Below are 13,289 nucleotides of genomic sequence, written 5' to 3'. Positions count from 1 at the left end.
TTATCTCTTAATTTTAGCTTCTTGTACTCAGAACTGCATTTGTTGCAATTGTAGGGGAATTTTGTTTGTGTTTCGGTTTCTTAGTGAAACAGAAAATGTAGCAAAGCAGCAATATCTCATGGGGAAGGAGAAGCGAATTTTATTTGGAGGGAATTTATACTGATAAATTGTTATGCTAAACTATATGCAAATTTAATATATTTTGGCCTTTTACAGGAGTCCCCTGACCCACCCAAAATTAATGCCTTTGAAAATTGTCATTTTGCTGCAACCATCTGGGAGCTCTCTGTAGGGGCACAAAATGGAGCCTAAATCCTTCTCCAGTCCACAGTTTCCACCTCTCAATTACAATGACTCATTGTAATTATATATATTGATACAAAACAATTTCTTTAAAAAGTAAGAAAGTTGAGCATTATTAGAGAGCCTTGCTGTATTCTGTTTTACATCTGCATCATTATCTTTGGCTCTGATTTCCCTGTTAGCTTGTACTTTCCCTCGTTATGATACAGGATGAGATGGTTTTATTTCTGCCAGTTTAGGCTTTTCTCTGTTTTTACAAAAGTCTTTACTGAATATACTTTAAATTTACAAAACAGGATCTCTTAAAAATTATCCTAATTATGCAGTCTTGCTTAAGAACTGGCACAGACAACTTATAGCCTTCCAAATGTTGATCAACTGCTAATCCTACCAATTTTCATCTTGGTCATATTACAACAAATAGCAATTGAAGCCTGAGAACAATTAAAACATTTATCTACTTTAGAATTACATTACAGTTTTGCTGGATGACCAAGCTGTAGGTAGCCCAGCATTCTTCACAAGAAACGAAGAAACCTATGGCTACAATCATCTGGTTGACCTTTTGCCAACTTATAAAAATCTTCACAAAGCAAGCAGAATTAGCTTGCAGCAGAGAAAGCAATGGAGGACTGTAAGATAATTTATATGACAATGTCCAGCAAAGACTGCTAGCATCATCTCTATTCCAGAAATATATTATTGAATGTTGTTTTATGAAACTCAGATATAGCTATTAAATGAAGGAATATCAGCACCACTTAAAATCCCCCTAAATGCTATCCATCTTTGTTTTTTTACAGGAATATTGAGGAAAGCACTTTATGAACTTCTTAGACAGTATCTAGTTGGCAAGCCACAGTTTCAAATTTCCCACCAATAATGAGTCTGCTATTATTTATTATAAGTTTTATTTGGAAGTTCACTGAATTTGTCTTTGTTTCCACACAGGCTTAAAAAAGTTTAACGGTCACTATTTTCACAGCCGGGACTACAAAACCCCAGAGGTATTCAGGGATAAAAAAGTACTTGTGATTGGCATGGGGAATTCTGGAGTTGATATTGCTGTGGAAGCCACTCAAACAGCAAAAATGGTAAAGTATCTTAGAACTGTTTCACTTTTGGGAAGCTGACTTGGCTACATTTTAGCCTTGATTTTGGTAGGGAAGTTCCTCACACTTTAGACCAATACTGATAAGAGAATAGTCACCGAGGAGGAACCCAATTCTATGTAAATCTTCCTGATTTTGATAGGAAAGTTCCTCACACTTTAGACCAATACTGATAAGAGAATAGTCACCGAGGAGGAACCCAATTCTGGAGGGCAACACCCAGGGGGGAGGGCCTTCTCTGTGGGCGCGCCTGCCCTTTGGAACCAGTTACCCGTAGAGCTCAGGACTGCCCCAGATTTTCGTTCGTTCCGCCAGGACCTGAAGACCTGGCTCTTTGAGCTTTCCGGCCAGGACTGAGAACTTTTAATTTTAACCTATTGTAATTGGGTTTTTTAATTAGAGTTAAGGTTTTTAGATTTTAATTAAGGATAATTTAATTTATTTTAATTTGTTATTAACTTTAGACCAAAGCTGATAAGAGAATAGTCACCGAGGAGGAACACAATTCTATGTAAACCTTCCTGATTTTGATAGGAAAGTTCCTCACACTTTAGACCAATACTAATAAGAGAATAGTCACTGAGGAGGAACCCAATTCTATGTAAATCTTCCTGAAAAACACACACCCCAGCTAATATGAGCGTGAGAAAAATGAGAATTTTTCCATATATGTTCTTTCTCTTTTTTAATTGTAAGTTGCCCAGAGTTGTTAAGGAATTGGGCAGCCTCAAAACTGAAATCCGTCAATCAAAATATTGGCCTTTCAGAATCCCATGAAGTTTTGGCTCATCTCCCACCCAAGCAATAGGCTTGGATGTTAATTTACTGTAGCTCTGGCATGTGTATACAAATTACATGGGGGAAACTGATAGTTTTACTCGGGCCTCAGCTTTGTGTGTGTGTCTGTGGATTGGTTATTTCTTTTACTTAGTGGGCACTGTTAGATGGATAATGGCAGGCCACAGTATAGCCAGCATGAATTAAAATAACCAGGTGGACATATAGAAGAAGCACTATAAGCAGTTCCTGGATCTGTCTCAATCCAGCATGAAGTCTGGAAGTAATCCTAGATAACTAATGCCTTCCAAGATGGTCAGCGCTGTATGGGTCAATATTATTTATGAAGCTTTATATCACCTCAATTACAGTTGGCATTAAAGAGTTCACAGTCTAACATTATAGTGTACATAATATGGGAGAGAGACAATGAATGAATAAATGAATGAATGAATGAATGAATGAATGAATGAATGAATGAATACAGGTTCTCATTGTAAGAGTCCCAAGCCTCTCTGGGCTGAGATAATACTATTAAATATTTTTTTATGAGGTGTAGATATGACTTGAGATTTTTGATTATATCAGGCTGCTGCTCTCTTTCCATTATCTTCTATTTTTTAGGTGAAGATCAGCACAGAAAGAGGTGCTTGGGTACTGAGCCGTGTTTTTGATAATGGCTACCCCTGGGACATGATATTTCTAAGTCGTTTTTTGAATATTATCCGAAATAGCCTTCCTGGACGTATCACAATATGGATGATTGCCAACAGAGTGAGCCAGTGGTTTAACCATGCAAACTATGGCATAATTCCTCAAGACAGGTACTGAGAATAAATTGGAGTCTAAAGATGGGTAGATAATAATGTTGACAAATACAAATATTTCTTCTAAATTCTAAGTTTACAATATAAAATCTTAGTTGAAGGAAAAAGAAAATATATACAGAGAAGGGCTGGATATCTCAAACCTCTTCCTCTCCTCCAGAATTCCTCTATGTTTTCACATCCTGATTGGTACCTAATAGTGCCACTTGCTGGCCATTTATCCTGGCCACCTAGTCTAGCATTCTGACTAACCAATTCTGTATTTATTTTTTTCCTTGAGAGATAAACCAATCTCATTGGAATAAAGTAGTGTTCTGTTTTGTCATGTTATATAGAAAACTCTTTTTAACTTCATGTATTAAAAATCAATTTTATGTAGTGGTTAAGGCACCACACTAGAAACTGGGAGACTATGAGTTCTAGTCCTGCCATAGGTTAGAGTCCAGCTGGGTGATCTTGGGCCAGTCATTTTCTCTCAGTCCTAGGAAGCAGGCAATAGCAAACTATTTCCAAAAACTCTTGCCAAGAAAACTTAAAAGGACTGGTTCAAAAAAAAAACCCTGACTCAAAGACATGTGCACATACACATTAAAATGCAAGCATTTAACCCAGAAAGAGATAACTATAGAACTGTCAAGATCACATTACTTGGAAAGTAATTTAAAAAGAACAAAGGACAATAGAACAGACCACAGTTTGGCATGTTCTATCACAAATGAAGAACTTGCAAGACAAATTCTGTGTAAAGAAATTGGGGATTCAAATTATTACTAAGCATAATGTTTCAAAGAAAATTATATTTCCATGCATAGCCTAAATTAGCATTAAATACTAATTCTGCAATTTGTGCAGAGATAAAAAAAACCCTGAGATTTAGCATTACCCTAAAAAATAATTAAAAGCCTAGTGCAAATTCATGGCTATATATATCATATATGCATATGTAAGTTTTTACACTTAGCCTCACAATTTCCCCAGGATTACTCAGGAATTTAAAAGAGCCAAAAGAAACTCCTGAGCCGAGGTTTCAGCAAGCAAACAACTTTTATTTTCATCAAAATAGAGTTAGGTGGCCACATCTCTCTTCGTGGCTGGTAGAGAGATGAAGACAACAACCAGGAAAGATGTCTTCCACCTTTTATACCTTTCCAGAACAAAGAGATCTGGTCTTGGTACTAGGAACCAAAAGGTACAGAAAAATAATTCCTAGATCAGGGGTGTCAAACTCAATTTCATTGAGGGCCGCATCAGCATTGTGGTTGCCCTCAAGGGGCCGGGTGGGCATGGTCTGGGTGGGCGTGGCCTACTGGGTGGGAGTGGCTAAAGTGCGTATATGGCCTACTGGGTGGGCGTGGCCAGCTCTACATCGTTCGCATCAAGGGTGCCTGTGGGGGCCTGGGCAGGAGTGGGACAGATCTGAGGGTCTCTGGCAAAAGGAGGGTCTCTGGGCCAGGGCCAAGGCAGTGGGGGCCGTTCCCTCACTGTTTCCAGGATGGCTTCGCGGGCCACATGAAACCACTTCGCGGGCCGGATCCGGCCCCCGGGCCTTGTGTTTGACATGTCTGCTCTAGATGATGACTCATATGCAACAACCCAGGTTCCACCATAACTCCTTTTCCCCCTCCTCTTTAACATGAGGCTTTTACTTTTCCAAAATACATAAAGCATCTGACTACAAAATAATGATTACAAAATAATGAAACAATGATTACATAATAACAGTACAAGTATCAATATAAAATATTTACTATATATATAAAATAGCTGCTAATGTCAAACTTATACTAAAATCATAAGCACAATAAAACCTCTTCACATAAAATAAGCAGTGTTGAAGGAAAAGTCTTCATCAGGGTTCAGTCCAAGCCAGGAATATAACATGGTGACTGCTTTGGAAAGAAGCTTGCAGTTTATTGAAGAGAAGAGCCAGACAGAAAGATGGCTCTGGATGAAAAGAGTAGCACATGTAGTAGGGAGTGAGTTTAATACCCTTTTGGGCTTACGTTTCGAGTTGTTTCCTGTTCCAGGCTTTGTATTTCCTGGGTCATGTACTTTGACCTGAGTCTGAGTGTGCCCCTTTGGCATCTGTGAGTTAATCCTATTATGTCCTGTCCTAGAGTTTGGGTGGGGTATGTCTTTGTCTTCCTAAGCTTCTAGCTGGAGGGCTTCAACCTTCCTGAATGGATTATTACATCTGCATTTCTACAGAGCTGGTTTCTGCTTGGGAGAGGGAGACTTGGGGCTATAAAGAAAAACTGGGCATGCTTTTCTGCCTCTTTAAGATCCTTTGAGGAAATATAATGTTCTGCCTTTTTAATAATTCCTTCTGGGGGGGCAGGATTCTCAAAACAAATGTTCTCTGCTTCCTTTTCTGCATTTTACAGCTTCTTGGAAATTCCAAAGACTAATCAGAGATTGCTGGGCAGATGGCAGTTGTGCTCCTTCCCAATGTCCTTCTCCAGATTTTTGCCCTTTGTTTTAAAAAGACCAACGCTTTTCTTTATCAAAAGAAGAGAGTGGCTGCTGACCTGTATGTGACAAAGAGCCATTCCTCACTCAAGGGGATACGGATTGTACATATACAATATGAAACACAGTCTGCATTCAAAATATGAACACTAAAGGGGATTCCAAAGTTTAAAATTATTTTGTTCTACAGCTGATAGTGCTATGTCCTGAATAATAGACATTCCTTGCCTTGAGCAGATTCACTTCAGTCAGTACAAGGCAACACTGTTTTGGAGGCAAGGTTGCAAGCAGAGCAATTTGATGATGATGATGATGATGATGATGATGATGATGATGATGATGATGATGATAATAATAATAATAATAATAATAATAATAATAATAATAATAATAATAATAAAGTTGGAAGGGACCTTGGAGGTCATCTAGTCCAACCCCCTGCTCAGGCAGGAAACCTTATACCATTTCAGGCAAATGGCTGTCCAGTCTCTTCTTAAAAACTTCCAGTGTTGGAGCATTCACCACCTCTGGAGGCAGGTTGTTCCACTGGTTAATTGTTCTAACTGTCAGGAAGTTTCTCCTTAGTTCTAGGTTGCTTCTCTCCTTGACTAGTTTCCATCTGTTGCTTCTTGTCCTGCTTTCAGGTGCTTTGGAGAATAGCTTGACTCCCTCTTCTTTGTGGTAGCCCCTGAGATATTGGAACACTGCTATCATGTCACCCCTCACCCTTCTCTTCATTAAACTACACATACCCAATTCCAGCAACCATTCCCTATATGTTTTAGCCTCCAGCCCCCTAATCATCTTTGTTGCTCTTCTCTGTACCCTTTCTAGAGTCTCAACATCTTTTTTACATCGTGGTGACCAAAACTGGATGCAGTATTCCAGGTGTGGCCTTACCAAAGCATTGTAAAGTGGTATTAGTACTTCACTTGATCTTGATTCTATCCCTCTGTTAATGCAGCCTAGCACTGTGTTGGCTCTTTTGGCAGCTGCAGCACACTGCTGGCTCATATTGAAGTGATTGTCTACTAAGACTCCGAGATCCCTCTCACAGTTACTACTATTGAGCAAGGTACCACCTATACTATACCTATGCATTTGATTTTTCCTGCCTAAATGTAGAACCTTACTTTTTTCACCATTGAATTTCATTTTGTTAGATAGTGCCCAGTGTTCGAGTCTGTCCAGATCCTTCTGTATCTTAAGCCTATCTTCTGGAGTATTGGCTATTCCTGCCAGCTTGGTGTCGTCTGCAAATTTGATGAGTTCCCCATCTATCCCCTCATCCAAATCATTAATGAAGATATTGAAGTGCACTGGGCCCAGAACAGAGCCCTGGGGCACCCCACTACACACTTCCTTCCATGTAGATGTGGTTCCATTGAGGACCACACGCTGAGTACGGCCTGTCAGCCAGCTACGAATCCATCTGGTGGTAATGCTGTCTAACCCACATTTTTCTATCTTATCAAGTAGTAGGTAGTGATCTACTTTATCAAATGCCTTACTGAAGTCCAAGTAAATTATATCTACAGCATTCCTCTGGTCCACTAGTTTTGTCACTTGGTCAAAGAATGCAATAAGATTTGTCTGGCATGATCTGTTTTTGACAAACCCATGTTGGCTTTTAGTAATGACTTTGTTTGCATCAAGGTGTTCGCTGATTTGTTGTTTGATTATCTTTTCCAGAATCTTCCCAGGTATTGAGGTCAGGCTGATAGGTCTGTAGTTTCCTGGATCTATTTTTTTCCCTTTTTTGAAGATGGGAACTACATCAGCTCTCTTCCAGTCCTCTGGTAGTTCTCCAGTGCTCCAGGAGCTTTGAAAAATATAGTTCAGTGGTTCTGAGATCACGTCTGCCAGTTCCTTGAGAACCTTGGGGTGTAATCCATCTGGTCCTGGTGATTTGAACTCGTCTAGGCTGGATAGGTGCTCACTTACCATTTTCTTGCCTATCTTAACTTGCGTTTCTATTCTGTTTTTTATGGCACTGGTTTGGGTAGGTTGGACTGTTTTTTCCCTTTGTGTAAAGACAGATGCAAAAAACGAATTAAATAGTTCTGCTTTCTCCCTATTGCTTGTCACCTTCTTGCCACTTTCCCCCACTAATGGACCAATCATTTCCTTAACTTTTTTCTTGTTTTTTATATGTTGGAAGAAGCATTTTTTGTTATTTTTGACTTTGGTCGCAAGCCTTAGTTCATTTTGAGCCTTAGCTTTCCTCACTTCATCTCTGCAGGCACGGGCTATTTCCTGATATTCTGACTTAGTTATGTGCCCCTCTTTCCAATTCTTATACTTGTCCTTTTTATCTTTCAATTTATCAGAGAGTTCTTTATGCAGCCATGCTGGTTTCTTTTGAGAGCTGTTATTTTTCTTCTTTGTTGGTATTGTACTAGACTGGGCCTTTATTATCTCACTTTTCAAAATTTCCCAAGCTTCTTGAGTTGTTTTCCCCTTTAGGATTCTCATCCATGGAATTCTTCCCATGGTCTCTCTAAGTTTATTGAAATTAGCTCTTTTAAAATCCAAGACTCTAGTTTGGCTGTGTTCTATTGCTTGTGCCTCCAGAATGTTGAATTCCAATAATTATAGATGTATAAATCTAGCTATAAATAACAAGATAGCAAGCATTTTAAATTCTACATTTGAAAGGAGGCTTTTCTTACATAATGCTTAGTACTTCTATCTGAATCTACAGGAGTAGTTTTCCTAAGCTATGCTAGAGAAGAGCAGAGGTTTGCAAACTCCACTTCTTTTATACTGTTTAAGAGAGAGATAAATGAATTTTCTTCTCACCATATTACTAGATCTCTAGGCCATCTAATAGAATTGATAGGCAAGAGATTTGGAAAACTTCAAAGGAAATACATTTTTGCACCATGCTAATTTTGCTTGCACAAGCTGTGAGAATTGCCCTTAGTTTAGGCCAGCCTAGAACACACACATGCACAAACATATACATTCTTGGAGAATAACATTATTAGCCATTATACATTCATAGCTAAATGAATGAAAATTCCAGGCTCAGAGGGAAAATGTCTTTCACATAACTTTATCTGATAAGAATGATGTGTAAAAATGCTGAAAAGAAAGAATTATCCAGGGAGTATCTCCTTTGCCTGCAATTTACTAATTGCATTTATTTTTTTTCCTAGGAGTGTGATAAGAGAACCTGTATTAAATGATCTACTTCCTTCATGCATTATCACTGGAAAGATCTCTATTATGCCTGCAGTGAAAGAGTTCAAAGAGAATGCTGTTGTGTTTGTAAATGTTCCCACTGCAGAGGAAGTAGATATTGTTGTCTTTGCCACTGGATACAAAGCTTCTTTTCCCTTCATTGATGAATCAATCCTCAAGATTGAAAACCGTCATGCTTCCTTGTATAAATACATCTTTCTTCCTCAACTAGAGAAACCAACATTAGCCATTATGGGCTTCATCAAGCCATTTGGTGCAGTCATGCCAGTTGTGGAAATCCAAGCACGCTGGGTCACACGTGTCTTTAATGGTACGTAGACTGAGTTGCAATCCTTTAATGAGTCCTTGAGCATATCTATTTTATATGCAAAATGCTGCTGGACTTCAGATATGAACTAAAGTTGGTATTCTTTGATAGTAACTTCCCAGAAGAAGTTACCAGCCTGCTTTCAGACGTACCCCTGCTCAGTACCATCACAAATTAATTGTAGACAGCCAGTTCAGCCAAGGCCATTACTGACAATAGTATTACTATCAATAGTATTACTACTCCTTAAGTAACACCAGCTGCCTGCAATTAGTGCAGGTTCGAGTCCCACCAGGCTCAAGGTTGACTCAGCCTTCCATTCTTCCGAGGTAGGTAAAATGAGGACCCAGATTGTTGGGGGCAATTAAGCTGACTTTGTAATAATGCCGCTTGGGGGGTGTATGAAAGCCCTAATAAGCAGGCATATACATAGAATGAAGGCTACTGCTAAGCTTGTAAGCCGCCCTGAGTCTTCGGAGAAGGGCGGGATATAAATGGAATTAAAATAAATAAAATAAATAAAATATCTCAGATCTTAATAATTAACTCCAGGCACCCCCCTTCTGAGACACTGACAAATCCATTCTTGCTTTTCCTTAGCAAAGTGTTTGCATCTTGTACCTTCTCATACTTTTGCCTTAGAGCAGGTGTTCTCAACCAGGGGTGCTCACACCCCCTGAGGGTGCGAGACAATATTCCAGGGTGTGTGTGAAAATTTGGGTTTTTAAAATTATTGTATATATGCATAATTCTTTGCCATTATTTCGAACTTTTGTAAGGGGTGTGAGAATATATCAGAAGCATTCTAGGGGTCAGGGTATAGAAAAGGCTGGGAGCCGCTGCCTTAGAGGATTTCCCCTTGTTTAGGTTTTGAAACTATCCTACTTTATTAATCTAAGACTAGTCATAACAAACTGAATTCATCTTGTGTGCTGCTCGACTCTGCTTACTCAAATAAGTCTGCATTTTTCTGCCTTCTAAAATAGAAGTACTTGGAGATTCAAGGGGCCTATTCTAACTTCACAGTGTTTCCACTCAATTTACAGAATAACTTCCATTCCAAAGATTGCATCCATTAGATGCCTCAGAAGAACTGAGGCACAGGCCCCTTCTCACTTCTACTCTTTAAACCTGTTTATTTACTTTATCTCTTCAAATTCAATTGTGAAAAAAGTAAGGTTCTACATTTAGGCAGGAAAAATCAAATGCACAGGTATAGTATAGGTGGTACCTTGCTCAATAGTAGCAACTGTGAGAGGGATCTCGGAGTCCTAGTGGACAATCACTTAAATATGAGCCAGCAGTGTGCTGCAGCTGCCAAAAAAGCCAACACAGTGCTAGGCTGCATTAACAGAGGGATAGAATCAAGATCACGTGAAGTACTAATACCACTTTACAATGTCTTGGTAAGGCCACACCTGGAATACTGCATCCAGTTTTGGTCACCACGATGTAAAAAAGATGTCGAGACTCTAGAAAGAGTACAGAGAAGAGCAACAAAGATGATTGGGGGAGTGGAGGCTAAAGCATATAGGGAACGGTTGCTGGAATTGGGTATGTGTAGTTTAATGAAGAGAAGGGTGAGGGGTGACATGATAGCAGTGTTCCAATACCTCAGGGGCTGCCACAAAGAAGAGGGAGTCAAGCTATTCTCCAAAGCACCTGAAGGCAGGACAAGAAGTAAGGGATGGAAACTAGTCAAGGAGAGAAGCAACCTAGAACTAAGGAGAAACTTCCTGACAGTTAGAACAACTAACCAGTGGAACAACCTGCCTCCAGAAGTGGTGAATGCTCCAACACTGGAGGTTTTTAAGAAGAGACTGGCCAGCCATTTGTCTGAAATGGTATAAGGTTTCCTGCCTGAGCAGGGGGTTGGACTAGATGACCTCCAAGGTCCCTTCCAACATTATTATTATTATTATTATTATTATTATTATTATTATTATTATTATTATTATTGTTGTTGTTGTTGTTGTTGTTGTTGTTTGCAGAGTTGAAATGCAGGAGGGGGAAGCCAATTCCCCAAGTCTTGTTTCACTTGTCTGTTTTCATGGTGGGGTCTGTTTTTAAGATTAAGGTGAAAATAGTAGTAGGAAGCCTTGGAGTGGCAACTTACATCCATTTCAATTCTCAAAATATGTCTCAGAATATATCTCTAAAGAAAACAAGTACACCTTCAACTGTAATCAGATCACTCCAGTTGCATGATAATCACAGGATCGTTTCCATTTGGGCATTTTTTATTTGCTAATCTTCTTTGAAAGATAGATAGACAGTTTTTCTGTTTGGTAATAGTCTTCCATTAAAGTCATTGTTGACTTCCTTTGGTGCAATAAAAAACATTCTGAAATATTGCTGAAACATTCTCTCTCCTTTCAGGTTTGTGTAAATTGCCTCCACCCAAAACCATGATGGAAGAAATCAATGAAAAGAAAAAAAACAAAGTCAACTGGTAAGTCTTTTTATGTAATGAAGACCATGTTGGACCAAATCTCCTTGGCTAGAAAAAAAAATGCACTGCAATTATTAGCTGACTAGCTTCCAACTATGGGAAGAATCCAGAGAAAGAAATATTTTGGGAAATATTAAAAAGGCAGAATATATTTCTCCAAAGGATTTTAAAGGCAGGAACTAACCCTCCCCCCATGTCTCTCTGCCCCAAACAGAAACCAAGTCTGCAGAAATGCAGATGTGATAATCTTGTCAGAAAGATTGGAGTTAGGAAGCTGGGATTAGAAAGAAAGATCCCTAGAATCAACAACCTCTCACACCAAAAGTCTAAAAGTCATCAGGCACAGCCCCAGGGAAGTAGGATATGACCTTTGGGACATAATAGGATTAACCCACCACCATCAGAATACCAGAAAGGCACACTCAGACTCAGGTCACAGTTCATGCCACAGGAACAACTCCAAACAAAAGCCCAAGAAGGTTTGAACACCAACTCCCTACTATATGTGGTCAGTTGTTTTTTTCCAGAACCATCTTTCTGTCTGACTCTCTTCTTCAATAAACTGCAACCTTCTTTCTAAAGCAGTCGCCATGTTGTCTGCTCCCGGCTTGGACTGGACCCTGATGAAGATTTTTCCTTCAACACAGCACATGTTTGAAATTCAGAAAACACTAAAAATTTTATACAGCGTAAACATTGATTGCTAATATTTTTGTATTGCGTGGCAGATAAACTATCTAATCATAAACTAAAGCTGCTTCAAATGAGACAGGAACTAATATCTCTACTAAAGATCTCTTTGTCCAGAACTAAGAGTAATCTGTGTGACATGGATAAATCCTCAGCTAATGGCCTAAGCCTACTACCAGTAGTTCAGGTCATGTGGCTAAGTACTGGGAATATAGTTAAAAAGGCTGGAACCCTACTCCCACCTGGTTTAAGACTCCATGAATTCATAAGTACAAAAAACAAACAAAAGTTTAAAGAAAAAGCAGCTTCAAGCACCTCCCTCCTCATCTGGAGATAGAATCCTTGAAGTTGCACCCTATATTTGTGTCCATGTGTCTAGTGGTGTCTGTAGTTTTGGAGAACTACATCATCTCCCCTTCATGGTGGCACCTCAACCTAGCAAATGACATTTTAGACATTTAAATGTGATTGATTTTTTAAAAAAATTACAATAGATTGAAAAAATGTTTTGAATAAGAGTTAAAAGACCAGATGACTAGATTTAATAAATGGAATATTTAAAGATTAAATATATTCTTAATTATGGTAAAAAAGAATGGAAAAAGTTTGGAAATAAATATGTATTAGCTTAGGGAAAACATGGACTTTCAATAGTATACTATTTTTTTATCCCTCTTTACTCTTGTTCTTTTTTTTTTAGTTTTATTTATTCCTTAAGCCAGGTAAAAGTTATGGGATGGTTTACATGAGAAAAAATAGAATCAAATATTTAAATGTAATTAACTTTGAGAAAATCTTAACCAGTAAGAATGTCTTGAATATTGTGGGAAAAACAAATGTAAACAAGAACTGTAAACGGGATCTATGATGAGGCAACCAGAATGACTAGACAGAAAAGAAATATTATATCAATGTGATTATGATTTGCAGAAATATTAGAAAAAAATTATACTCAATTGTTATCTATCAAAACAATAAGAATTGTATTAACTTAAGGTTGGTAAAAGAGAACATTAAGGGAAGAAGAGGAAATCGTGTAAAGCTATTATGTGGATTATAGTTCATAGAAACCAATTGTTAGCAAATGTTTTTTTAAAATGTAGACCCAGACAATACACTGTTTACTGAATATTAAAGTGATGATG

At 38.4% G+C, this 13,289-nt stretch overlaps 1 protein-coding gene across 3 annotated transcripts in view; it reads left to right on the top strand.

The window, feature by feature from the left end:
• The window catches only part of LOC310637207 (flavin-containing monooxygenase 1-like), a 29,800-nt gene that overhangs the window by 11,621 nt on the left and 4,890 nt on the right, over positions 1–13,289 (top strand). For all 3 annotated transcript variants that reach the window (XM_083357551.1, XM_083357549.1, XM_083357550.1), the window contains exons 6-9: positions 1,255–1,397; positions 2,817–3,016; positions 8,650–9,005; positions 11,382–11,454. In XM_083357551.1, the coding sequence (XP_083213677.1) occupies positions 1,255–1,397; positions 2,817–3,016; positions 8,650–9,005; positions 11,382–11,454 (772 nt within the window). The remainder of the gene's footprint in view (positions 1–1,254; positions 1,398–2,816; positions 3,017–8,649; positions 9,006–11,381; positions 11,455–13,289) is intronic.

Source organism: Vipera ursinii (assembly GCF_947247035.1).
Source record: "Vipera ursinii genome assembly, chromosome: 3".
In the NCBI taxonomy this organism is placed as follows: Eukaryota; Metazoa; Chordata; class Lepidosauria; order Squamata; family Viperidae; genus Vipera; species Vipera ursinii.
The sequence above is the reverse complement of the archived record's forward strand: the minus strand, read 5'-3'. Positions and strand labels throughout refer to the sequence as shown.